This window comes from Protobothrops mucrosquamatus, unplaced genomic scaffold (genome assembly GCF_001527695.2).
Source record: "Protobothrops mucrosquamatus isolate PMUCROS unplaced genomic scaffold, P.Mucros_1.0 scaffold21, whole genome shotgun sequence".
Lineage (NCBI taxonomy): Eukaryota > Metazoa > Chordata > Lepidosauria > Squamata > Viperidae > Protobothrops > Protobothrops mucrosquamatus.
Window position 1 is genome coordinate 1,301,082 of NW_015386406.1, and position 26,579 is coordinate 1,327,660.

Here is a 26,579-nt window from a genome sequence, read left to right on the forward strand (position 1 = left end):
GGCCGACCACCAGCTGGCCCAGCCCAAGGGAGGTAAGGCACCCGCCGGAAAAGGGGAAAAAATGGCGGACAAAAAAATGGCGGACAGCCTTGCTTGGCGACCCCCGTGAAATGGTCGATCGACCCCAAATGGGGTCCCGACCCACAGGTTGAGAACCACTGCTCTAAGTAATATAATCAAGAAGGATAAGATGGCTTAAAAGGAGGGATGTGATTGCATTCAGTTTGGAAGACTTTAAATGGAATGTTCTTCTCTGCATCCCCTATCTAATCCAACCTATTTTCAAAATCATTGTTCCAACAACTTCTCCTCATCCTTCCCCTCTTCCCAATTTTTGGTCCTACTCTGCTTCATTTTTTTTAAAGTTAACCTGTTGGCAATCAGACATACAGACAGAGAGAATTCCTTTATGTCACATCTTTCCCACTTTATGCTTTGTAAAGAGTAAAAATTACACTGTAAATGTCTACTGTGCTTTTTCATATTTTAACCATTACACAATCAACTAACTCTGGACAATTTCATCTGAATATTTGCACATACCTTGTTTCTCCAAAAATAAGACCAGGTAATTTTTTTTTTTGCCTCCAAAAGAGGCACCAGGGTTTATTTTCGGGGGATGTCTTACTCACCTTCAGCACTGACAACCCCACCCAGCAGGTCCACTGCAGCCGAAGAGCAGCTTCATTCTGCAGTTGCATTCTGGCCTGCATTTTGCAGTCAGCCTTTTCCAGAAGGCCTCTGTGGCCGAGTCCCGAGCTATGGATTCAATCCATAGTTCGGTGCTCGACTATATAGGCCTTCCAGAAAGGCCTGTGACTGAGAAATGCAGGCCTGGCTGCAGAAGACGCCTCAGAAGAAGTGGGCTAGAGAGGAGAGGCCTGGCTGCAAGGTAAGGGAGTGCGGGGCGCGTGGGGTAGATTCATACCCCTACCCTAGCTTGATTTTTAGATGTGTGCCTTGCCCCAAAACTAGGGCTTATTTTGGGGGTAGGGTTTATATTAGGCCCACCCCCAAATATCAAGCTAGGGCTTATTTTCGGGGTAGGCCTTACTTTTGGGGAAACACGGTATATTATAAATTGTGTTTCTGTGGCTCTTAAAGAATTGCTTCCAAAGTTAAGTTTCATTTATTTTGGAAATTTGCTGTATGTACCCTGAGCTATCATAGTTGCCAGGTTTTCCTCAGAAGTCTGGGGTACAGATCCTTGACCTTTTCAAAAGTTATGTTCAGTGTGATAGGCTACACCTAAGGCAATTGGTTTCATCTCTTTTAGTTTAAATTAAAAGTGTAGGTAAATGAATATTCTGTTTTTTGTTTTGACATTTCCCATTTCTTGGATCTTCCCATTTTGTGTAGTGCAGCATTGGCAAGGGCGCTTAGAGGCAAAATGTAGACCGAGATGAAGAAAAAATTGTACTAAATTAAAAAATAAACACCTGAACTAAATAGTACCTAGTTACTGTTACCGCAATATTTGTTTTTCAAGTTCTTCAGTGGCTGCAGGAAACCATCATTTAATTGGAAGCTACACAGATGCTGAAGACTTTAAGATAGATCTGGAGGGAAAGATGTTCCTCTTCCAGGGGACATGCATATGCTTTTCTCTTCCCTTTAGCCATCATTACTATGAAATCACCTTTTAAAGTTTATATGCCTACCACAAATGCTTATTTATTCAGAGATTGTGTCTCCTGTGTTTTAATGGGGTAGTGCTTTTCTGAAAATGAAATTAAATAAATGAAAAAGAAAATATAATACTGAAATATAAAAGGCAAAATAAAATCAATATAACAGCATTATTTTAAAATGAAGTTAAGTCATGCCAGGGATAAATTAATTCTATTAGTTGGCAATAAAGGCCAGCTTTTTATTTAGACACTTAAAGTTTTGACTGGATCCTTATCAACTGCTTAAAAGTAGTAGAAGGAAAAGACAGAAAGACAGATAAAAAAATTGGTAGCTATAACCAACCATGGGAATTCTATTATCAGGACACAAAAAGGATGTCCTGATAAAACCACTCCAAAAATCTCTGAAAATCTGGAACGAACTGCCCCCAGAAATCAGGGTGATCCCTGATCTCCCTTCCTTCCGCCGCACCCTCAAGACATGGTTGTTCCAGCTTGCGGGACTGGCCTAAGGGATTTTAAAGGGGTTTTAATTACTTTTAATCAGATTAGTTTAAATATTTCTTTTTAATTAATTTTAAAGGTGTATTGTATTTTTGTATTTTATCTAATTGTTAGCCGCCCTGAGTCCGCAAGGAGAAGGGCGGGATATAAATGTAATTAAATAAATAAATAAATAAATAAATAAAATCTTACCAGTCTGAATTACATGAATCAAAACGTTTGGCCAATCTGATCCATGCTGTTTAAAAAATAGAGGCCCACAAATATAGTATTATTTAAAGTTTTACCTAGAACCACAAAAGAATCATATGCTTTGGTTGAATAATCCTGTCAAAAATTTGGTTGAGTATTTGATATAATATGCAGAATGCTTGTTAGTTTAACTTATTTACAAGGCTTAAAAGAAAGATTTCACATTTCCATATTTTTATAAAAAAATAGATTGAAGTTGGGAAAATGAGCATTGTCTGTCCTTACCTGTAACTACTACACCTTTCCTGATGTAACATAATTTGAAAGTGCAGTTAGATAACAATTATTAGACATACTTTATGTGCAGTTGACACAGCCAGGATTTTCTGCCTTTAGTGCTTATCTTGGTAGATTTATGGTGCCTTCTTGTTGTGCTTTACTCTATGTAATGAAAGCTTTAAAAAAACAAAGTTGTCAGTCATTCTATTTTTGTATGGATGCTTGAAGTAGCTGCAATAAAATAACATATATAGCATGAATGGTGGAATTGTCTTAATCCATATTTATTTGCAATCCGTTTGATGAAAATCTAAGAATGCTATGTAAAACATTGTGTAGAATTTAATTTTGTGGATGTTGGTAAAGGATTCTTTTCAGTCTTATAGGCTGCATTATCACATTAGGCTGCATTGTCACTTATTCAATATTTATGCATGTATCTAGGTACTTGCTAACAGTGCTTTTTTTCCAAAAAAAAAAAAAAAAAGGAACTCACATATGTCATACAACCCGCCTTGCCTAGCCTACAAGGTTCCATCCCCAAAAGGTGCCGGAATTCCATTCTGGGCGTTCTATGAGAAAAAAAGCCCTGCTTGCTACCATATATATTTCATATATGTTCTTCTTTCTCATCTGTTTTTCTTTGTTTTTCATTCTTTTCCCTCTTTTCAAATTTGAGCAGGATCACTAGTAGCAAAGTGAGAACTGAGAAACAACTTCTTTGAGGAAAAAGATGATAATTTCTTGAAGCAATTTTAGCAGTATCAGTAAGAGAGGGAAACTTTAGTCTTTTTCCTGAAACTTATTCTTTTCACTTTTTCACTGAGTGAAACGGTGAAATGTCTGTTGAAAACTTGATCATTATGAATATATTGCTTTCTAGACATCCCAACTATTAAGAATGTATAGCAAACCTGAGCTATTTCTATTCTAATAAATGTAATAAATGTACAGTGGTACCTTAGTACTGAACTGCTTTGAAACTCATTAAATTTGATGCATTTTGATGCAAAAATGTTGTTTCGGTACTCATAGTTTGTTTGGTACTCAATACACAAGCTAGAACTTGTCAATGTCGACTATTTGTGAGTTGCTACATTATTACTCATGGGAAAAATGTGTTTGGTACTCATTATTTTTGATACTCATTGTGCCTCCTGAACCCAACTGAAGATGAGTACCAAGATGTCACTGTATGAAGAAGCAAATTATCTAGATTCCTTATAGATTTATTGGAATAGAGATAGCTCAGATTTACTATATATATATTCAATAGTTGCGCTGTCTGGTTTTTAGGAATGCAATATATTCATAATGATCAAGTTTTCAAAAGACCATATTCCAGTGAGACCTAGGAATTCAAAATTTTCTTCTTTGTTTCTTAACTTTTAAAATGATCATAAAAGAATGCATACTAATTTCCTGATTTTGTTTTAAAGAAATATTGAACATGAAAAAGGGGTATTGAAAAAACAAAACATGTCATTTTAAAAAAAATATTAGCAATTAATAGTCTTGTAAATATTAGATATATTCCAAACTAATATTAATCTGATAACTGATAAATACTCCACTAGAAATTGATTGCAATGAGATTTATATTTAGGGTTTAAGACTGCAGCTAGATGTTGGGTAGCTAACCGATTAGCTTGAACATAGATTTTCTTGCAAATCCATTTAGGTTTTTAATTATGAATCTAACTAAGCTGCCCTTCTATATATAGTTATAAGTTATCTACCAATAATTTTACAGTCTTCAGTTAACATAGCTGTTCATCACAGGGCATGGGAAGATTTAGCTGTGGTCACAAAAGGATGGCACAACTGAAAAAAGGATTGACTAAATTTTGAGCTGTGTCTTCTACTAGACATTCTGTAAAGCTATGCCATAATCCATAAAATGACTGGAAAATAGATTATTTTTTAAAAAATCAATTCATGAGTATACCCCTGCCAATTTATATAAATATCAATATAGCCACCAACTTGATAACTGATTCTAAAATATGCAAATATGATTGAAATACTGAATCTGTAGCTATAATAAAATATCTTTTCTTTGCATCTGGAATCTCTTGTGAACTCTTCAGTCTTTTTATTGTTCCTGGCTAATGGACAAAATACCAGCTGTGAAATTGTAAAACAATATAGCCTACTTGAATCTCACTTTAAAAAGAGCTAGCAATTACTTATTTTTGTAACAAAAATGTCATCTCCATTTGAGCATAAACATGGACAAAATGATCAATCAAAGCTAAGCCTTTTCTCTTGTTTAGTAAAGAAAGTGAGCAGATCTTTAGCATAAAAAGGACATTTAAGAAAGACGCTAGATCATAGGGCAGAAATGGCTGTGAAAAGTGGTAAAATATTTAATGGGGTTGTTTTATCTTCATTTTAACTTCAGACTCTCTAGTCAACATAAGTTTATTTCAGGTGATTTGCAATGTTGCTGTAAATAATTTAATTCTGCATTACCACTGATGTTTGTATTTACATGGGAATTTCTGAGTTCAGTTATTAGGTATTAATATTTGATGTCCTTGCAAAAAAATGGGTTTTTCAAATTTCTTATTATTTTGTCCTGAATACTTATCCTCTTCTCAATTTTGTATAAAATTCAAAGTACTGAAAGATTTGGAAGAGCTAAAAAATTATTTCACTATTTTGTGACATTTTGGTTGGCTCTAGTAATAGTATTTCTTGACATATTTTAGACATTCAGGGCAGCAAAGCCAATCAGTTAAAATAAAATCCCCTAAGTTAACTCAGTATTTTTTTATTTTTCCAAAGTCACATTTCCTGTAATTTTGGAAAAACCAAAGCTGTTAATTCACTGGATAAAAGAGAAGAAGAAAAGATATATTGCTACAGAGTTCAGTGAAAGGAAAATTGAGAAGAGAATTGTTCATGCAGATCACCATGTAACTTCCCCAGATTTTTTTCTGCAGGTATGATTTAATCAATAAAAATAAAACATCTCCTTTATCTTCCTTTTGATGAGGTTAATAATCAGTATTATGAGTGAAGACTTCAGGCAGAAGATGAAATGGTTGTAGTAAAAATAATCATATCTGTTTTTACTACATAGGCATTTACTATATAGGTTCATTCTTTAGAATACAGAATAATATGTTTTATTTTGGTTTTATTGATGTACAGACTAAAATCTTCAAAAAGTTACATTTAACACAAGATTATGCACATGCATGCATGCATACAAATATATTTCTAGTAATAGTTTACTAAGTGACAAACAATAACAGTTTTGAACAGAATTTGGTGGCCATGCTGTAGATCTCAAATGATCTGTCAGCTAAGAGAAGAATATTTTACTTCTCTGGGTAACAGATTACTAAGGACATTATTATATCCAGATGTATAAAAAGGTCAAACACAAGATAAGTAAAATTCACTCTTGCATGAAAAGATGGAGGACAATATATATTGATCCTCTTCTCCTTCTGTGAAAATAAATAAGCATTTCAGTGCATTAAGGGATTGTAAGATTGTTCCACAATAACATCTAAAATTTAACAAAATTGATATGAGATGAACATCGAGTGGCATGGTGGCCTAGTCATGAAGATGCTACACCTCCTACTTGAAAGGTTGATAGTTCAATCTTAGGTAGCAACATATGTTTCTCTCTCAGGGCAAAGAAAAAATATTTGCTGTGAACTCTGGGTGATGTCAGAAAAGACATCCAGCTAGTAAATGGTCAGCTCCTTCCAGTTGCCCCAACTTTACCACGAATAGGGACTGCAGAGTTGTAAAAAGAAAAAAAATGAGATGAACGTCCTCAATGTCATTATATCTGCCAAGTTTGCAATGTCTGATGTCTCCCAGAAAGACAAATCATACTTGGTAATGAGCTATATGTTTTGCCTGAGGTTCCAGCTTCCATGTTCAGCATCTGTAAAATCACCAGTAGTAGTCTACTGAAAAGTCCTGATAAGTAGATTTTAAGGTACAGAGATGATTGTTCTTGTTGCTGACATAAGAAATCACTTAAGAATTTGAGCTACTATTTAAGTGAAATGAGTATAATTTATTGCCAAGCATGTTAGATTGTTTTTCCAAACTAAAACAAAGTAGGCACCATTGAATTATGAGGACAAGTTTCCTGTGTATTATTTAAGCTTCCTGATATCACTGGCAAGTAAATTCAAGTAACTTCACCTGAACTTTCTTTTATGTTTGATCATTTTATAAGAAATACCTGTGTGGAAGACAGCTGCATACTTGCTGTGGAAGCTTTCTTTACAGTAGGTCTCATAAAGATACTGTGCTGGAAACAAAGATCCAAAGTTTGTTCCTTTTTTGCATCTTGGCTCATTTTCAACCTTGTTTCTCAACCCTGTACTACTTAAAGTCTTCTCATGAAAGCTTACAATATATCAGCACAGATAATATTTTGGAAATATTATTTGAATTAAAATATATGTGAGAGAAAGATGTTTTGTTTGAAAATTCCAAATTTTTCAGGTTATAAAATTTTATTAACTGATGGCCAAATAAAGATTGAGAAGGGAATAAAATCATTCCCAGGCCAATAGATTCTGAAATTAACAGGAACATCCATTTGTGCTGAACCAAAACAAGCATAAATTTCTTCAAACCCCCTCTTCAAAATGATATGAATGGGGTTGCCTTTTTGGTAGACAGGGTTAATTTAACTAAATTAAAATAGTTCAAAATGAATATCCTTGAAAACTAAAACTGTAAGCTTTCCTGGGATGGTTCCTTTTGATATGTCAGGACTGATCAAAATCAACATGGTTTTTTTTTTTTACTGCATCCAGTCATTGTTATTCTGATATTTGCTATTTCAAGGAACCATGAATGTAACATACATTTGCTTTTTTCAAATACACTTATCCATTTGAGTCAGTGAAAGCTTCAGAATAAGAGTCAAGTACCCAGAACAGATCATCCAAAATATCTATTGATCTTAAAAACATCCAAAATGAGCAGGTGAGAGGGTTTTTCCCCAAATTTAATATATATAATATTACTTTGCTATGAACAATTGTTCCATGATGCCAGAATAAAGACTTTTATTTATATACAAATGTTAATTATACTGAAGTAGCTAAATAGTTAAAAGATTCAGACAAACTAGTCCTCCATTTATAATCCTCACTTTTTCTGGAAGAAAACATGAAGTAATAGACTTTTTAGTTGGCAGCTCTGTGACAGGATGATGCCCCATGTTGCAAAGTTGCAGGTAGCTTTAGTCCAGTGTTTCTCAACCTGGCCAACTTTAAGATGGATGGACATCCATCCATCTTAAAGCTGCCCAGGTTGAGAAACACTGCTTTAGTCTCTTCTATCTGACTTCAGAGGATCTCTGGATCTTTTGCTGAAAACTGGTATAATTGTTCACCAGTTTTAAACTAGGAAGTACATGAAAATGCTGGTGTAAGTTCATAGTAGGCTTAATATTTGCAAATAAAGATCTTCTGCAGAATCCTCCTACAAATCAAAGAAAGACCTTACCCAGCCATTTTTTAGTATTGCCCCCTTTTATTTTGGAGTTCTAGTAGCTCAAAAAGGGTTAAATGCAGCTTCTGTAATCAAAAGTCACTGCTCAAGTTCTAGAAACTATCCATCTGTAAAAGCAAAGACAAAAATGCAACTTTTTAATGACTTTATTTTACTAGCAGATTATAAGTAGAAGATATAGCCTGCTTTCCACCCAAAGTTTGACTTGCCATGACATTAACCTACTGCTTGTTCCATAGTGATCCTGACCAATCTTTTAAATATTTTAATTAGTTGGCTGAAGTGATTGTAAATCTCCAGAGTTGTGAAGCATATCTCATGGGTTCTTTGTTAATTATCTGGACATTCTTGAACTTCATACAAAAGAGGGAAAGCAAGATGATATTTAAGATTCATATTCTTGGAAAAATAAACGATATGTCATGTATTCAGCACATATCTACATTATACTTTATAAATGAGCTCTTATTGTTTCTTCCAATAGGCCAGTGATATGACATAAAATAATCCCTTTTCCTGAAGAATGAAGTCTTTGATAGAGCATTAATGTACCATTTTTTCTTTAAGCATATTTAGATATTTTTGAAGCATTTCTTTTCAATCTTGAGATTTAGAGCACACAAATTCAGACTTCTAATATAATGACAGAGGCATGGATGTTTCCTCTAATGTGCATTATTGTCAGCTGTTTTAAAGTATCTTGGTATCTGTATCTTAGTATAAACAAGTGTCTGTGCAAAAATGCTTTGAATTTATATTTGTTGGCTAGATTTTCAATATATTCCTTGGTGTTAGACAAACTATCTCTTGGGTATATTTTTGTTTCTTTGTCTGACCTTCACCCACTGTTCTGAGATCATTGTCTGGTATTTCCTATTGCCCAAATGTTCATTACCTCTGATTAAGATGGGACAACTTTGCATTAAATTTGGTAGGCATGGAAAATGCTAGACTTTGTTAAGAAATGATTGGCACACATGTTTAAAATTTGTTGAAGGTGGAAATACCAGGCTCTAAAAATAATTATGTACTGGAGTTGTATTGCATCACTCTGTGTCCCGCATTCTGACCTAGCAATTGCCAAATATTTTAGAAGATTAGTCAACAAACAAAATGCAGTGAGTGTTCTATTGTAGACTTTAATGTCATCTCAGAAAGACTTTAAAAAAGAGGGACCATTTTTAAGTAGGGTTTATTTAACTATGTCCAAACCAACAGGAGACTAACAGTGGACATGCAAATAATTCCAATATTTTCCAACACATTAACAAAAATAACTTGCCTATTAACTTGCCTAATTTGCTAATTAACAATAATAATTATTCAAAATTTTTGCTGATACTCATCTAATCTCAATACTCTAATGAATAAAGAACAAAGCCAATTGCCCAAACTTGAATCATATGTAGGCATTGTAAGAACCTTGATCTTCTAGTCCATTACTCTTCCAGTGCAGGAATCCACTACAATGCCGGAATCCACTCTACTAGAATACCACATTCCTGACTATCCAGCTTGTTTCATTGCTTCTAGCAAATGAGACTCCACCACTTCCCAAGTCAGTCTTTCATTGTTGAGCAGCTTCTACAGTTTAAATTGTTTTCTTGATGTCCAACTGATACAACTGTCATGTTTCACATATCTTCATTATAATCATGTAGTAATTGCCATTTTTTACTCTCTCATCTGCAGACACCTTTGCTCTAAGCCTCTAAAATCCAATATTTCAACTGTTCCAATCTTCATAAGTTTTTCTTCCAAAGGTACAGGTCTAGATTGAATGACATATTCTAGATATGGTCTGACCAATGCAGAACAAGAGGAATCATAATTGGCTCCCTTGGTGAAAGGAAAATAACAAGCTTTTGGGGAGTAAGTCTTGTCTTCAAAGAATATTTTAAGATTCAGTGCCCAATGAATTGTAACACTATGAGAAGATGTGTTTGAGAGGGATGAAAATAAAGGACAAGGAAGAGTTAAGACAAGAAAGATCAACTGAAACTGGACAGATGGTGAACAAAAGCTGCTGCTGGTCTTTGCTACTCAGAACTGTAAATCCAGCCTGACTCCCCCAACCCTTTATAGAGATCTGGCTTTGAAACAATTCTCTTCCCTGGCAGCAAATGGAGCTGTTGCTCAAACTGGAATGCTAGGTAGAGAGTAAAGGAACTTATTTTTGCAAGAAGAAAGGACTATTTAAACTTCTTCAGCTGAGACTTGCATTCCAGACTTGCTTATGGGGATAGGATAGAGCCAAAGGACATAAAGCACTACTGCCAAAATGGTTTATCTCCGTAGTTGGATTTTATTCCTTGATTTTATGGTTTAAAGGACTGAAGCTTTAAAGGGTACTACATTTCTCTTAAGGCTCCTTCCATGAGAGCTTAAAAGGGGCAGGTGTAAACAAATTAACCTGTCTCCCTACTTTTTGATATGTCCAGTTCGCTCCTGATACTTGTGTCTGTCCTCTCCTCATCTCATTGCTATGTTCTTGATCTTGACACCCGACATCTCTTGATGAAGCCTAGGATTGCATTGGCTTTTTTTAAAGTTGCTTTGCAGTTCATCTTCAGTTTGTGATCTGGCAGAGCCAAATCTGTCCTTTTTTTACATTTACTGATATCCCATCATTTTGAGAACCTTCAGATCAAAATGTTTGTACTCTTGGAAATCCTCCTCCTAATATCTGCCAGCTTGATAAGATACTGAACCTTGACATTGTCACCTAAGGCATTTATCATTCATTTGTACATATTTGATAATTATGTTTTCTAATCTTTCATCCAAATAATTTATAAGCATGGCAAATTACGCAGTGTCTACATTGGAGGCTATTGAACCTATCCCTCTTGAAATAAAGCCACAGATCTGCGCTCCTTGGGATAAAATTGTTCAATCAAGTCTCATAGTCAATCCAAGATGATGTATTCTTGTTTGATAGAATCTCATGGGAAACCTTACTAAATATTTTGCTGAAATCAAGATATAACTACATTCCCCCTTCCCACTGTCAATTCTATCTAAACGGGAATTGTCTCTTGATGAATATTCCTAGTCAACTATACTTTAAATGTAGTGTATAATGCACGTATAATATACATATACTAGTAAGCTGAATTTATGTATATGCTAGTTCAAAACACAACAGAAACCTTTTAAAAATATTACTTTTATTTTCCAGAGACTTATACTCCTCAAATAACTTGTGGACTATTTAGAAATTGGAAGATGAAATTCTTCTGCTTGAGTGATTGGAAAACTTGTAAAATGGTATGTTGCTAAATTTCAAAATAGCAACTAGTATTTAAAAGGCACATATTATAACTATTGTGCTATTACAGAATTCATGGTAAAAGTAGTTTTAAAATGTAACAGAAACTATGATAAACAGCAGCTCAGTTGAAGAGCCATACCTACCTCTGTGAAGTAGCCAATTAATAGTTAGAGTTAACCTGCAAAGAATTGAATTATGCTATGCTAAATGGACAGGAATATTCACAGAAATATAACATGGACAATTTTGCTTGGGAATTGGGAATAGCTAAACAAGCCAGCAGGTTGCTTTGAGTGTAAATGAAGGATTAATAGAGAGTGATGTGTTTCTGCCTGCCAAAAATGGTAGTTAGACTGTTCTTGTGATGGGCCAACCAGGCAGAATGAATAAATCTTCATTAAGGACAATAGGAAATGTTAAGTTGCCCATCAATAGTAGCCCTACCTTCACAGAATAAATATGGAATCTATGAACTATTCTGTGTATTTGAAAATCACAGTATATTAATGTTATGCATGCTTTGAAAATGTTTAGGAAGCACTGCTTTTGAATTTATACAACTGAAAGCATAGCACCTCTTTGATATCTTTAAAGCAAACTTCTATTTTTTATGATTCGATTAAGCTTGGAAAAAGGTGATGCTGCCTTAAGAGTTTCCTTGTGGAGGAAGTCTACAAAAAAGTGTGGCTGTTTTAAAGAGTAGCAGAAAACTTGTGTGAGGTTTGGACCATATTTTCTGAACAATTTTCGAAGTATACACTCTCCTAATAATTATCCACATATACAAATTATACGTATAAAGAATATGTGCAAGTTTATGTAGGTCAACATTTTATTCTTATTCTTGCTGATGCAATATCTCTATTTTTATTGGTGTAATAGCAAAGAGTGAGAAGAAAAATCTAGACAGCTCAGTTTCATTTACTCTCTGAACATATTCAAGCATTTACCTAATCTGTAAGCACTTAGATCTGTATAAACAATGACATTTTCTGTATCACTATGCTCCTTACTCACCCATGAATTTTTTCACACCTCCTGGATCAAGGCTTGGAGGATGGAGACAGGCAGTTTTAAAATCCTGAAGTGAGTAATAATGTTTATATAATTCTAATGGTGGACATTACCATCATTAGGATTATACAAAAACCAAAGAATACCAATTGAAGTTGAGTGACATCCTGGATTTTTAATTCTGAAAGTGGTTAAATTGGATGGCATTCACACAGTAGTATATATATTTGTTTATAACAATTTTAATAAAGTTTTAATAGATATAGTAAAAATAAATAAAAATTAAATTAAAACATAAAACAAAGAAATTTAGAGAGAGAGAAAGAATAGAAAGAAAAAAGAAATTAAAAGAGAAAAAAAGGAAAAAGAAAGGCAATAATAAAGAAGTGGCTTCTAACCTTCATCACATTGAGTATACTGTAATCTAACATCATGACTCTTCAACCTCTCTTAAAATTAAAAACAAACTCTTCTTCTCATAACTTAACTCATATCTATACACAATGCAGAAATCATCTTTTCAGTGTTGATTAGAAGCTACCAGAAATGTCAAATTAATAATACTCCATCTTCCACACACTTTCCTTTTGTGCTTCACAATTTTCATCTTTAATTTATTCCACTGGTATCTCAGTATTTGGTCTTTCAGCAATCTTTGGCACTCCAAAAATTTCCAACTCAGTATATATTTCAGTCTCATTTAACACAAGATATTATTCCCTGAATAATATTTATACATAGAATCAGTGAATTGTTAACACTACATTTCTTATCAGCAAAGAGTGTACATCTTTACTCTAAATCCTGAATTTCTGGTCATCATTTAGGAGCGATTGAACTATCCTTTGCTGCATAGCGTGCTGGGAGGGAATGGACAGCTATGAGTGGTGTATTACAGAAATTGTTTATGGTATTTGTAGAAAATCAGATTTTTTTTCATGACTACTCTGAATGAAAACATTCAAAATGTCCACCATGTGTATTATAATCTGTCTTTAAAAAGTCCAATAAAGTTGCAAGCTTTGGCAGGCTTCTAAGTTAGATTTATAGTGTAGTGAAATATGGAATTTCCATCATTCTTTTTTCTAATCTCCCCAATGACTTTTTTCTATGTGAGAGTTTATTTTCATGCAAAAAGAAAATTCTTATTTTTGTGCAGCTGAATGTAAACAAAGAAACCTACACACAAAACAAAGGAACAAAGTTTTGAATTTATTTAAAGATATAATGTTTACATATCCTTGATTTCTTGTCCTTTACTTTTATATGGACACATTGGATCTATATATGATGTAGTCTTGATTAGGTAAACTGTAAATTTTTCTGGGGTTTTATTATGGACATAACTGACAATTTGCATAGTTCCAGAATTTCCATACTTACAGTGTGAGTGGATTAAAAAAAATCTCAGCAGTCAGTATAGGAGTTAGAGTCCACATTATCTTAAATTGCTTAGTGTGAAAAATATGGGTTAAGAGTACAATAACCTGCACATAGATTAAAAACTCCACATGATCATTATAAATCATTCATGTTTACTCAAAAACAGATCCTAGGAAATATATAGGATTGCAGTCTGAGACTCTCTTGTGACTCTTTCCCTGGGTTATGTAGCTAAGTATTGTATTTTACGTAATAGTTGTTTTTTTTTATATAGCCTTACTTAGTCAGTGCCTTACTAGGGAACTCTGGCAAGCACACATGTATGTGCATACAAATATTATTCCTATGATTTCCCCCCTTGTGTTTACACTTGAAATAAATATTCTTGCATTCTGGCACTATTAAACATGGATACCATAAAATAAGAACACAGAATTAATCGGAATAGAAACATAAAGTGCTCTAATCCAGAGGTCCCCAACCTTTTGGGCACCAGGGACCAGTTCCGTGGAGAGAGGTTTTTCTGCAGATCAGAGGGGGCAAGGTTTTGTGTGCTGCCTGCATCTCACGGATGGGGGTTTGTTTGTTTGTGTGGACCAGTTGCTGGCATGCTGCAGCCTGGTACTGGTCCATGGACCTGGGGTTGTGGACCCCTTCTCTAATCTGCAAAGAAGTAAAAATGTATGGAATTGCCATAGGAATATTTTAATACTGACATAGAAGGTCAACAAAAATGAAGAAATTTGCTGTGTCTTGCAATATACCAATGTTGATTTCTAGGAGCTTAAATTAAAGATCTAAGGTCACTTCAAATTTCAAGCATCTCTATTCTCAGCAATGTTGCCAAAATAATAGATATGCAATGTACATACTATGATTTTACCTGCTATTAGAAAAGAAATTTGCAAAACTCTGCTTGCACATTGGCACTGGGGATTGCAGATAATAAATAATAATTATATCAAAAGGTATAAGCCACAATAACTAGAGAAAAGCCCCATATTCAATGATGGTCTGGCAAACAAACAGTAGGCCATTACTTTTATGCCCTATGTTTCAGACCTTATGATTGTCACACCTTTTGCATGAAACTTGGAAGACATCTAACTGGATTGCTACTAAAAACAAAGTTGGACTAGAAAGATTTTTGTATTTGTTTCTTTAGTATCAGTGTCTATCTATATATACTACCGTCCAAGGGTGAAGAATGTATATCTCTCAAGATATAGATTGCTTCATTCCCAGCTAGCATGGTCTATAGGTAGGGGCAGGATAGCATTTTACTATCTGGAAAGAAGAAAGAGGACAGCAGTCTCACCCCATATGCAAAAGGAATGGAACTGGCAACTAATTTGTTCTGTCACACCAGTGAAATAGAATGCCAATCACTTTATCTTGAGAGTATTACATTAATTTCAGCATGACCTGGTGTGACACGTTTATTTTCTGCAGCACCTGTGATATTTATTTCCTGAAATGCCTAAAAGATGATAGAATGATGGTTCAATGGCATTTGAAATACCACATGTTTTCCCTTCATCTTATATGAAAGATTAACATTGGAAAGTGAAGGTATTGTTTCAGCATATTCTATGAAAGGTTAACAAAGACAGGAAAAGATGCTTAGAAGTCTTAGCACAGTACAAAGAAACAAAAGCAGTTTGCTTGCTGATTTTTGCTCCATAGAAACACAGGAGAATTTCTCTGCAGCCACCCCTATCTTACTGCCTTATTCTTTTAAAATCTGGTAATTGAAAACCATCTTGTTCTTACAGAACGGTTTTGCTATTGTGAGGCCCCCAGGCCATCATGCTGAAGAATCAACAGCCATGTAAGTACCAGGGAATATTGCCCATCTTGGAGTGCTAGGGTTACTGGCAATCACCTGTACTGTGGGTGTCTCAGAGGACCTCTAATTGTTAGCAGATGACTGAAAAGGCTTTCGAGGTATCCCAGAAGAAGATTTATGATCTCAGAGATCATATAGCTTTTTTATAACTTACACACACACACACACACACACACACACACACACACACACACACACACACACACACAAAAATGCTCCTAAACATTATTTATAGATGTTTCCTGACCAATGTGCTTTATAAAATTTCTGTTCTTCTCTATTCCACAGGGGGTTCTGCTTTTTTAATTCGGTTGCAATTACAGCCAAATACTTGCGAGACAAGCTAAATATAGGCAAGATATTGATTGTAGATCTGGTATGTATTCTTGACGAGCATCATCATTTTAGTGCAATGGGGGGGAGAGATGAAGGGAGGAAGAACAAAAATGTTGCATTTTCTTCTATACATTAGTCTTTTCTGCTTTTACTACTTAGAAGCAATGAAGGTATGCGTTTTTCCTTTGAATTTGAGAACCCATTAAATTCAGGATTTCAGGACTGAAACCATAAACATGTATGTTTCACTCTAATGGTGTTAGCCGCAATTTTAAAGAGAAAATGAGTAGATCACGTTGACATTTATAGTTCTTAAATGAACTGATTCTTCCCCTATTGAAATGACCCAACAAGTACCCAATTTACTTTTCCACCCAGGATATAAATTTGAAATAATTTAATTTAATTGCATGTTTTTGAATTATAGCAATTTTGATTTTCTCCCTTAAACTGACAATAATTTGGCATGTTTTGCAACAGTCATATACTTGAAACAGAATACTATTTTTCCCTAAAAATTTCCAAATCATGTATACCAATACATGACAGCTTTTAGGCAGAAATATACTATTGAATGGCATTTATATTTTAAAAAGGCAATCATTGTGAATTAGTTTTATCTATTAATAAATAGTCAAGTTCCAAACAAATAGTTAAGTGAAATGCAGTTGTCATGTGGCATCTTGTTTATAAACTCTATTCATGAATAATGAATTGAGTTTTGCCTTTTACTTAAGCACCAACTTTATCCACAGTCTAACAGAAAATCCAGATTGATTTATATACACCATTTTTGTTTTGCCTGTCCTTCAGGAGGAGCAATGCAATAAGACTGGAAAAGTATAGGCAGGAAATAAATCTTGGCAACCAACTCTAACCTGTTACATTTAATTATTTTTTGCAGGTAATAAAAATTTAAATACAGTATATGAAAACTATGAGGTCGCAAAACCTAAATCTTACTGCTATCAGAACTCACAAATAATTATTACTATAAACTCATGGACCTAATGTGTAATAATCCAAATGTAATTTGCACAGTTAAAGACAATACAAGAGAACTCAGACTAACATTTAATTTTAAAGCTGTAACATGAGCATTTAAATTATGCACAGGAGTTCCATTTCAACCATCAGTAACAAACCAGCAAATAATGAGAATGAACTGAATGAATTGAAATTGATCAGTTAGGTTCCAGATAGTATAGTCATCTTCTTCCCATGAGTACTTCCTTCCTCTTTGTCCCATAGATTTTCTTCTTCCTGCTCTCAGAAATAATGCCAGTTTCAAGCACCAGTATTGTTTTTGGGGGCTTCAAAGAACTACTCAACACAAGGTTCATAAAATCATCAGAAAGAGCCAAAAGTGATCTGAGAAGAACACTAAAGTCCACTAAGAAAATAAAAGAACTTTCCACAAAAGAGCAGCAGCATGCACCAGATGGTCTGCGAAGAGTGACTCCAGCAGTTGAGTGAATTGATGCTAAAAAGAATAAGGCCAGCTCTTGGAGAAAGCCTTGTGAAGTCAGTCAGATCCACCAGAATCAAGTAACTAGAAGAACTGAAGACAACGTAATTATTATGTAGACAATTTAATTGTTAAAAATCCAGTCTAATCATTTGAATCCCTTACTGTAAAATAAGGCCAAAACTTATTGTGCAAAAGGTTTATGTGTATACCCAGGTCTTTCCATGGCAAATACTTGAAACAACAAATAATAGGATCATAAATATTAAGGGATATCTGTAATTAAACATACATTAATAAGCAAAACAAAAATATTAAATAACTGACAGCACTTTTACTAGCAGCCCCTGTGTCACAGCTAACAAATTCATATTGATTTATTGAAATATATTTCACATTTATTATTTTTAATAGCTCAAGGTGGTGAACATATCACCTTATTTCTCCTATTTTCCATACAACAACAACCCAGTGAGGTGGGTTGGCCTAAGAAAGAGTGACTGGCCCAAAGTCAGCCAGCTGGCTTTCATGGCTAAGATGGGGCTTGAACTCATGGTCTTCCGCTTTCTAGCCTGTTTTCTTAACCACCAGATAACCTGGCTATATTATTTAATATATTATATAAACTGGCTCTTTATATAATATATTCCTGTATATATTCTGTAGTAGACATAGCACTATGAGAATAAATGTAAAAACCAAACCCAATGCAGCATAATCAACATATATGTTCATAGCAATAACTATCAATAATTCATCTATCTTGAAATTCTTTGGCACCAACATACAATAGGCAAGCACATTCAGAACGGAAAAACTAGTGAACAAGCTCATGTGGTCATACAGCCAAGTAGCACTCTTTGCTGCCCGTAGCATACAACAAAATTGTAATAAAGAAACCACAGAATTCTTCATGCAGATCATGAATCAAGAAAGCACTGACACTGCTAGGAGTTAACTTCCATTTGACAGATTCTTGGATCTATTATCTTTACAAAATAGACAGCTTGAATACTATCACTCTTGCTTAGTGATCAAATGCAGGAATTCAATTTTTGAACCAGTTTTGTTGACCAACAAAATAAATGTGTGCATGGATAATACAAGTAAAAAGATTAAAATCCCACTGTGGAAACTTGGTATTATTTTTCATGTTGTACAGTTCAATCAGCTGTGTGTGTAACTGCAATGAAAAACAGAAACTGCAACAAGAAAATTAGAGGGCATAGCAAAAGACTAAGTAGGAAAGAATCATACAGGAGAGAATGGGTCCAAATCTTATTATTTGATGATTAATAAAATGTTACTTCTGGAATCTGATAAATCATCATTGCTTTAGAAATAAAGGTATGTAAAATGAATTAAAAGGAGCTACACTTCTAATTCCACATAGTAATTACCTCACTCTCACCTATGGGAGATGGGTGAGTGGAAAAGTAATGGGGCATGCCATCTTTCTTGCTTGCTATGTGAGGCACTTTTCAAATTTGGGGAAAGATGACTTCAGAGAACCCTGACAGACAACTGCTTTATCTCTTTATTGCAGATGCTGTTAGATCTTTAATAGTAAACTATTAAAACAGTTTGGGGGGCAAAAAATTCAGAATGTGTTATGAACACAGCTTTTATTTCTGCTTTTTATTTCATGAGCAGTTGAATAGCAGTTCAGTAGGTAGATAGACTTGTAGCTGGCCAATATTTACTAGTATCAATTGAAATGAGCAACTCTCCAGACAGATCACTATAGCTATAGGCTTCAAAGATTGTATACTACTCAAGACATATAGTTCACTTTCACTCATGAAATAAATATTCTGGTGTAAATGTCAATATATTGTAGGAATGCAATCCAGTGGAACCACAAAAACTTGGTATTGTATACAAATGATTCCAAATTCTATTATTATCAAACCAAAGAGCTATGAATGCAAACATATATCCATACATACTACGAAGTATACAATCATAATTTCTTGGCTTCAACTTCCATATGATCTGCATAATACCCCACATAATAATGTGCCATTCCATTATTGATTGAAGAATCAATGTGAATCCAATCTTCCAATTTCAGTTGGCACTAGGAAAAGAAAACCCAAAGTCAATATGCAGTAATAGGATTCTTTTGTTGTACAATAAGTTTTCGATTTCATGGATTTTGGTTTAATAAACTTCAGATTTAAAAGCCCTATCTGCCGAATGAGATTTGCCTGAATTTTAGACAATAATAGATTTAGTTCAGACAATTTTTTTTTCAAAACCACATTTACTACTAGTAGTAGAGAAAGGTTTCTCCTGACAATTGTGCTTTTCTGCTGAAAAATTAACATTTATTGAATATTAGGATTTAATGGATATCCATCCCCTTGTTAATCCATGCAATCAAGGATTAACTCAAATTTAGATTTGAATTCCTGCTTTATTTTTAATTAGACAATTCCATTATTTTTTGGATCATCTTCAATGAAATACTCTGAATGTGTTTTAAGTCTCAAAAAATGATGCAGAATAAAGAACAACCCAATAGGTAATGCTGATATTGATTTTAGAAAGCTATAATTATATAACTATAGATATACATTGTCCATTTTTAAACAATATAATGGTTGGGAGATATGCTGCATTATTTTTTTTCAGAATTATTTTATTTTTATTTCATATGCCAACATGTATGAAATATTTGAGTTAGCCTTTAAAATTCTTTATCTTTCACAGTTTGTGATTATGAGCACAGGAAATAAATAGCATAGATTACCTCACTTTATTTTCCCCTTTAGATCTTTTGGGATGGGAAATCCATGGCTCTTCATATCTTCTTGGATGTTAATTCTTTAAGGCACAACCAGTAAGGCCAATGGTCATGGATGACTCAAATTATGATCCAACAACAGCTGGGAAGCCATAGGTTCTTCACTTCATTTGAATTTTCCTATTTCTTTAAAGATTGAAAGTAAGATTAAACTTTGAATAATAAATACCAGAAGGAACTAAGGCATTCTTATATTATAGCCTTCTTCATCTTAGTGTTTCTAGACTAATTGGGCTATAACTTGTTATTAATAGCTATGGGCAACTGGAATTGATAATCCAATAGTCAATTATTACTAGAGGATAATCCAGTGGTGACAATTTGTGGATATTATAATCCAATACCTCTGGAAGGTACCAGGTTACAAAGAAATGACACATCAATTTTGAGTGTTAAAAAAGCCAAATTACGGTAGAACTTCATCTGATCTAGTTCTATTATTATCAATATTTTTCACCTTTGGAATACAATCAAATTTATTGAAAACCTCAGGTCTTATTCTCTGTCTTTAACTGTGATTTTTAAAAATCTTGTAGGTAGGCTTTCTTGAATTAGGGAATATATTTCCTGTCATTTACTTATTTAAACAAATATATTTATATAGTTATCCTTCTTATCATTTTAACCAGGTAGCTTACAAATAAAATTAAAACTAAAAGAAAACTCAATTTAAATAATATAGAGAAGAAACCATAATATGCTGTGTGCCTGTGATTGAAATGAAAAAAAAGTGCTCCATTGTAATCATTAAGACAATTACTAACAACCAACCAACCAACAGTGATCACTCAAACCCTGGCCTAAGTGGCTATGAGATCATCCAAGCCATTTCCAACTTATGGACCAGCAGGGTTGGGGCCCACCATATTTCCAGAAGAGTACTATTCCACAGGGCAGCTACAGTGGCAGAGACAGCCATGGTAAATCTGTCTGTAATAGTTATATCCCTATTATGGCTATAAATCGTTATGTTTAGCAGAATTCTGAAATGACACATTGGACTTGCAAATCCATCTTTTCTGTACCAGCTACCTTAATGTTCCTGAACAAAATGAATGTACCAGTATAAAGCCAATATTAGAAATGTGAAAAACTGTCTTACTTTTTGATATGAATTTATTTAATTTTATAAGTCAATATGTGAAGTGAAATCTAGATGTAGTTTTCAAATTAAAAAATAAATAAAATGTACACATAATGCATGCACGAAAATGATATGCCAAGTTGTAATGAAACAATATGCAACATTTTAATTAAGATTTTTTTTTGCAGAATACACATATAACAAAATGATGTATTAAAAATTAACCTTTTTCAAAAAATAAACATGGTAAATATATGGCTTAAACCAAATTTATCTCTAGGGGAAAAAAAATGACAGCTTTATTAATCTGTACAAGAATGCAATAAATTTCTACATAATTGCATGTTCAGAATATAGCTCTAATTAAAGTATAATCCAATTTAGTGTCATCATTCCACAATCAATTAGTAGAGTTTATCAACACAAAGTGAAATCTACAGGAATAATACTCTCATATCCTAATACACATGACCTGTACGGCAGTGTCATCCACTATGGGAAGATCTATTAATCTTTTCACACTGGGATAGCATTTAGAGAATGCTAACCTTGGACATAATTTACTATCTGCACACAAAGCATGAAATCACAGTGAGGGACTTCTTGAACCAGTATTGCACTCTGATGCTAAGAGAGTCTCTGCATTAAATACTTCCATATAAAAATATGAAGACTGGAAGCCAATACAAAGTCATATGATAATAATAGATCACAATAGGAAACTTAGTAGAGGAACAAACTATTTTTTAGAATTAGTTTCATATCCTCTTGATAATACCTTGTAACAGTAGAGTATAGCAAATTCCAACAAACCCTTATTAGATTAATTGTTGACAATTTTCCTGAAAACAGTATAATTTTCAGTAACATTGCCTATACCTCAGATATGTCATTATTCTTCTGCATTTAATGGAAATATAGATGCAAATAGGGTGGAATTTATAATAGAGCATAAATGAAGTATTCTGAACATAACTATAAATCAGGATCCAATGATTTGATATAATACAATAAAAATTTGGTTGTTTCTGAGTCACCAAAATAATACAAAGTGCAGGAAATCACAATTCTTTCTTTGGATGAAACTGAACAAGCATTCCAAAAATTCATTCACTATGTCAAACAATAGAAATTTGTAACTCATAAGCTAAACCACTTTCCCCAAACTATCTGTCCACTATGGTGTTCATGGCTTATAGAAATGCAGTCCAGTTTATCTGAAATAGTGCAAGTTGCAAAGACTATATTATATGTCACCCCCTAAATTGGTTAGATGAGTGATAGTGATTTTTTAAATTAATAAAAGAACAAATTGAATGAATAGTATGTATATTAACTGAAGCAGAAGATGTTCTTATGAAATCAAATACTGTAACATTTGTGAGTATTTTTACTATTAGCAGGTCCCAGGAAAGCTCCATAGTATCTTTCAACTAGCACCCAGAAAGTACATTTGTATCTACATCCATCTCTCTGTGAGGTAGATGGGTGGTTCAAAAATGTGATACATAAGTAAGTAATATTCTGCAAGATGGCCTTTTGGTCAGGACTCTATTTAATTATTTGGAGTGATTTCTGCCTTTGTCATAAATCTTTGATGGCCCATTTCGATTAGAAGTCGAAAGAACTCAGATTTTAAAGATTAGATCGTCCACAAAATCACACCAAAGATATAGTCAGACTCCATTTGTCTTCCTTACATTTGAAAATCTTAAGACAATAAACCATAATGATGATGTCTTACTGATCACATGCAGCATTAATGGTTGCAGTTTCTGAGGATTAAGTTCCCTGAATTAGCTAATAACATCTTAATAAATTTTACGATTAAAATGTATTTTACTTTTTTACTTTCACATGAGTTGTTTTCCTAGAAATCACACAATCAAACATTAGCATTAATATAAATTTATCTATAACAGCATTATACATTCTTGAAACATCCCACAGGATTATTGAGTAGCTCCACTATTGCCCTATTAATTTCTGAACTTAAATATTGGCTTGGGCTATCAGTAGAAAAATAGCATATGATAGCATATTCATATTTCATTATTTGGAAGACCCATATCCCCACTAGAATAGAAGTTAATTAATTATATCAAGAGAAAGACTAAAGAATTCTAGGTCACTTATTCTTTTTTTTCCCCCTTGGTGTGTGGCCTTGTAAAATCTAAACAGTCATATGTAAAAGAAAAATGTTCTTGTTCTATAAACTGATTAATTAAGGTTCCAGACTTTCAGCTTCGAAAACATGGATATGGTTTTGCTGCCATTATAAACTGTGGCTTAGTTTATATTATTCAAATCTAGAAACAATCACTATTTAGTTGAAAAGCTGTTACCTGAGATCAATAACTATGACTAAGAGAACCAGTTTGGTGTAATGTTTGAGGTACTGGCCTAGAAAGCAGGAGACTGAACTGTAATCCCGCTTTAGGCATGAAAGCCAGCCGGGTGTCTTTGGGCCAGTCACTTTCTATCAGTGTTGTAGTTGTGGGGAAATAGGAAGAGGAAAAAGTATTAGATATGTTTACAGCCTTTAGTTACTTGTAATGTAATAAAAATGGAATAAAATCTAATAAATTAATTTGATTTCTTTTCTTATTATAAAAATAAAACTTAATAGTTTAAGTTTCAGCAACTATTAGTCTTACAAGAAACAACCATCTCCCCATATTTTGTATGTATACACAAAGAGACACACACATATACAAATATGTCTGAAAATGTAAGTTATCACCCACCCCCTAATAAATGCCAGAATCATAACTAAAATAAAGAAATATTGTGTCATTTGTGGTACATTCCCTAGTGAATACCTTAATTATTAGTATTTAATCATACTGAGTATATTGTGCAAATGCAGAAGCAGGAATAAAAACCTTCTAAAATGCTATTTGTAAATAATAATTATTATAGTTTAAACTTTTGAGATTCTTTTCCTTAATCTTTAAGTTAGCTGTTTCTCAAATGTTATTGTATACAACAATCTGGTATATTAAATTACCAGTCCTAATCATAAATTACTATTCTAACTCAAGATCACTCTACCATTTAAAGCAACCCAGAAAAAAAATCATACAAACCATACAGTTGATGACAGGGCAATAATATTGCAGGAATGCAATAGACCTCAGTGAAGCTTCTTAGCAGAAACAACCCTGTTCATGATTTTTTTAATCTATAAATGGAATAAGTGAATGAATATAGGTCTTTGGATGGATGGATGGATGGATAGTAGATGGATGGAGAAATCCCTATATATCTCTTTCTTTATATTTATTTACACAAAAAGACACCTACATACGCATTTAGGCAGGAATGAAGATATGAGTTTGGTAAAATGGCATAAAGCCTTACAGGTGTTTATTTGAGTTTTATAGAAAAGTTTAATTTTATTTTGGCAGATTTCAGAAGCAGTTCTGTACTCATTTAATTACATAGTTGCCTAAGAGCGCTATTCTCCATGTTGCACCACTCATTTCATTGATATGTTTGCAACTCATATATTGAGAAGATGTGTTCATTCCACTTTCTATTTACTTACATGTGAGCCAGACTGACTTTAAAACTCTTCTGAGAAAGTCTTCTCTGAGTGCCTTTATCATGGGCCTAAAAGGAATGAATGCAAAAGAAAGTCTTGTTGATAACTTCATTCAGAACTCCATCAGCAAGCAAAAAATGTATTCATTCATAATAGGTTTGGGGTATTTTAGCTGAATTATAACTAACTTTCCATTTCCTGAGAGCCCTTATTTATTGCTTTGAAGTGTTTTAATCTATTGAGTGTTTAAGAGCATGACATTTTAATATTTTAGTTTCACTTTTATTGCATTATAATTTAGTCATCTGGAATGTAAATTTTGTAGAAAAGCAAGATATACAATTAATAAGTAAAAGCAACAAAAAATAAGAATAACAATAGACTGTGTCTAGCGTAGTGAGAAATTACATGGCAGGGACAAAACAAATCTGTAAAACAAATCCATGACAATTAACTGCTCTAACCAAAAGAATGGTCCAAACTTGATCTCCACCATTCTTACTAAACAATCGTTTTTGGATCGGGCAGCTCTCAGATTTTTTTTGTTTATTTATTTTTTATTGCTTCAGTGTTGTGATAAATATTTACTAAGGTTGTACAAAGTACCATTCCTCAAAGTTTTGAAGCAGCATGTACTCTATTTTTGAATGAGCATGTACCAATAACACTTCTGCCAGCACTTGTGGAAAGGTGATGGGCTATGCAGGCAAAGTGTGCAGGGATGAGAAGAGGAACCCTAGAAGAATCATGGTAAACATTTTGGAGATAATGATAGTCTCAGTGCTTTGAGGAGGAGAACTGCTTATGCAAATTGCAATATTAATATTGATACAAGTAGTTTTATGTCCTCTACTTCATGGTAAATTTACTTTGAGTCCTTCAAGTTGGAAGTGGCAGAGTCTTAATATGTCGTTGACAATATTGTTGCACAGATTTCCTTCAAATCAGGTAGCATATAGTTTCTGGTGGCATCATTTCCAAAACTATTATATTAAAAAGAGTTGTGGATGTTCTGTGCTTTACTTTTGTACACTTCCCTTAAGAGAGTCACACACTTTTCCAATGAAAATTAATTTAAGGAAACATGATAAGATTTATTATTTAAAAATGCTAAAGAAATTATTGCTGAAAATATTTAGTACTCATGTAATAGCTGTACAGAAAAGCATAAAGAAGGTTAGATATAATTCTTGGTTAGAATATTAGCAAATTTAGTCATTCATCAAGTGTCCTGCCAGCTCATATTATACAAAATGAATGACATTTGTGGCCTTTGGAAGCTCAGTTTGCTTGAAACTAATGAGATCATATTCTTACACATCAACTGCATGTCAAGATTTTATGAAATAAAATATAAAGTCTTTTCTGCATCTGGGTTCCCTTTTGATGTGGATCTTGCTGCTGAGGGACTGCTAACTGAACTGAATGTTTCAAGGAAACCAATTTACTCAGCTGGTTGCAAACCCTTTGACCTCAGTAGTAGAATTTGGAAAATCAATGAATGCATGAACATTTTAGTGTTTGTCAAAAATTGCAAAAAACAAAGACTGCTTGAATTTTATAGTCCATAGATCCTTTGTAAAATACTAGTTTGTATTTTCAAGCTTTGCCTATCCTTTTTTTAAAAGCCAATGAGACCAAGTTAATTAAGCCTGAGGGGTTATGAACTGTTGGCAGTTAATAAGTCATAAAATTCCTCTATAA

General features: G+C 33.5%; 1 protein-coding gene across 1 annotated transcript in view; it reads left to right on the forward strand.

The window, feature by feature from the left end:
* Window positions 1–26,579, forward strand: part of HDAC9 (histone deacetylase 9) — a 237,649-nt gene that overhangs the window by 123,962 nt on the left and 87,108 nt on the right. The window contains exons 16-17 of the mRNA XM_015810790.1: window positions 15,558–15,613; window positions 15,920–16,007. Of these exons, the coding sequence (XP_015666276.1) occupies window positions 15,558–15,613; window positions 15,920–16,007 (144 nt within the window). The remainder of the gene's footprint in view (window positions 1–15,557; window positions 15,614–15,919; window positions 16,008–26,579) is intronic.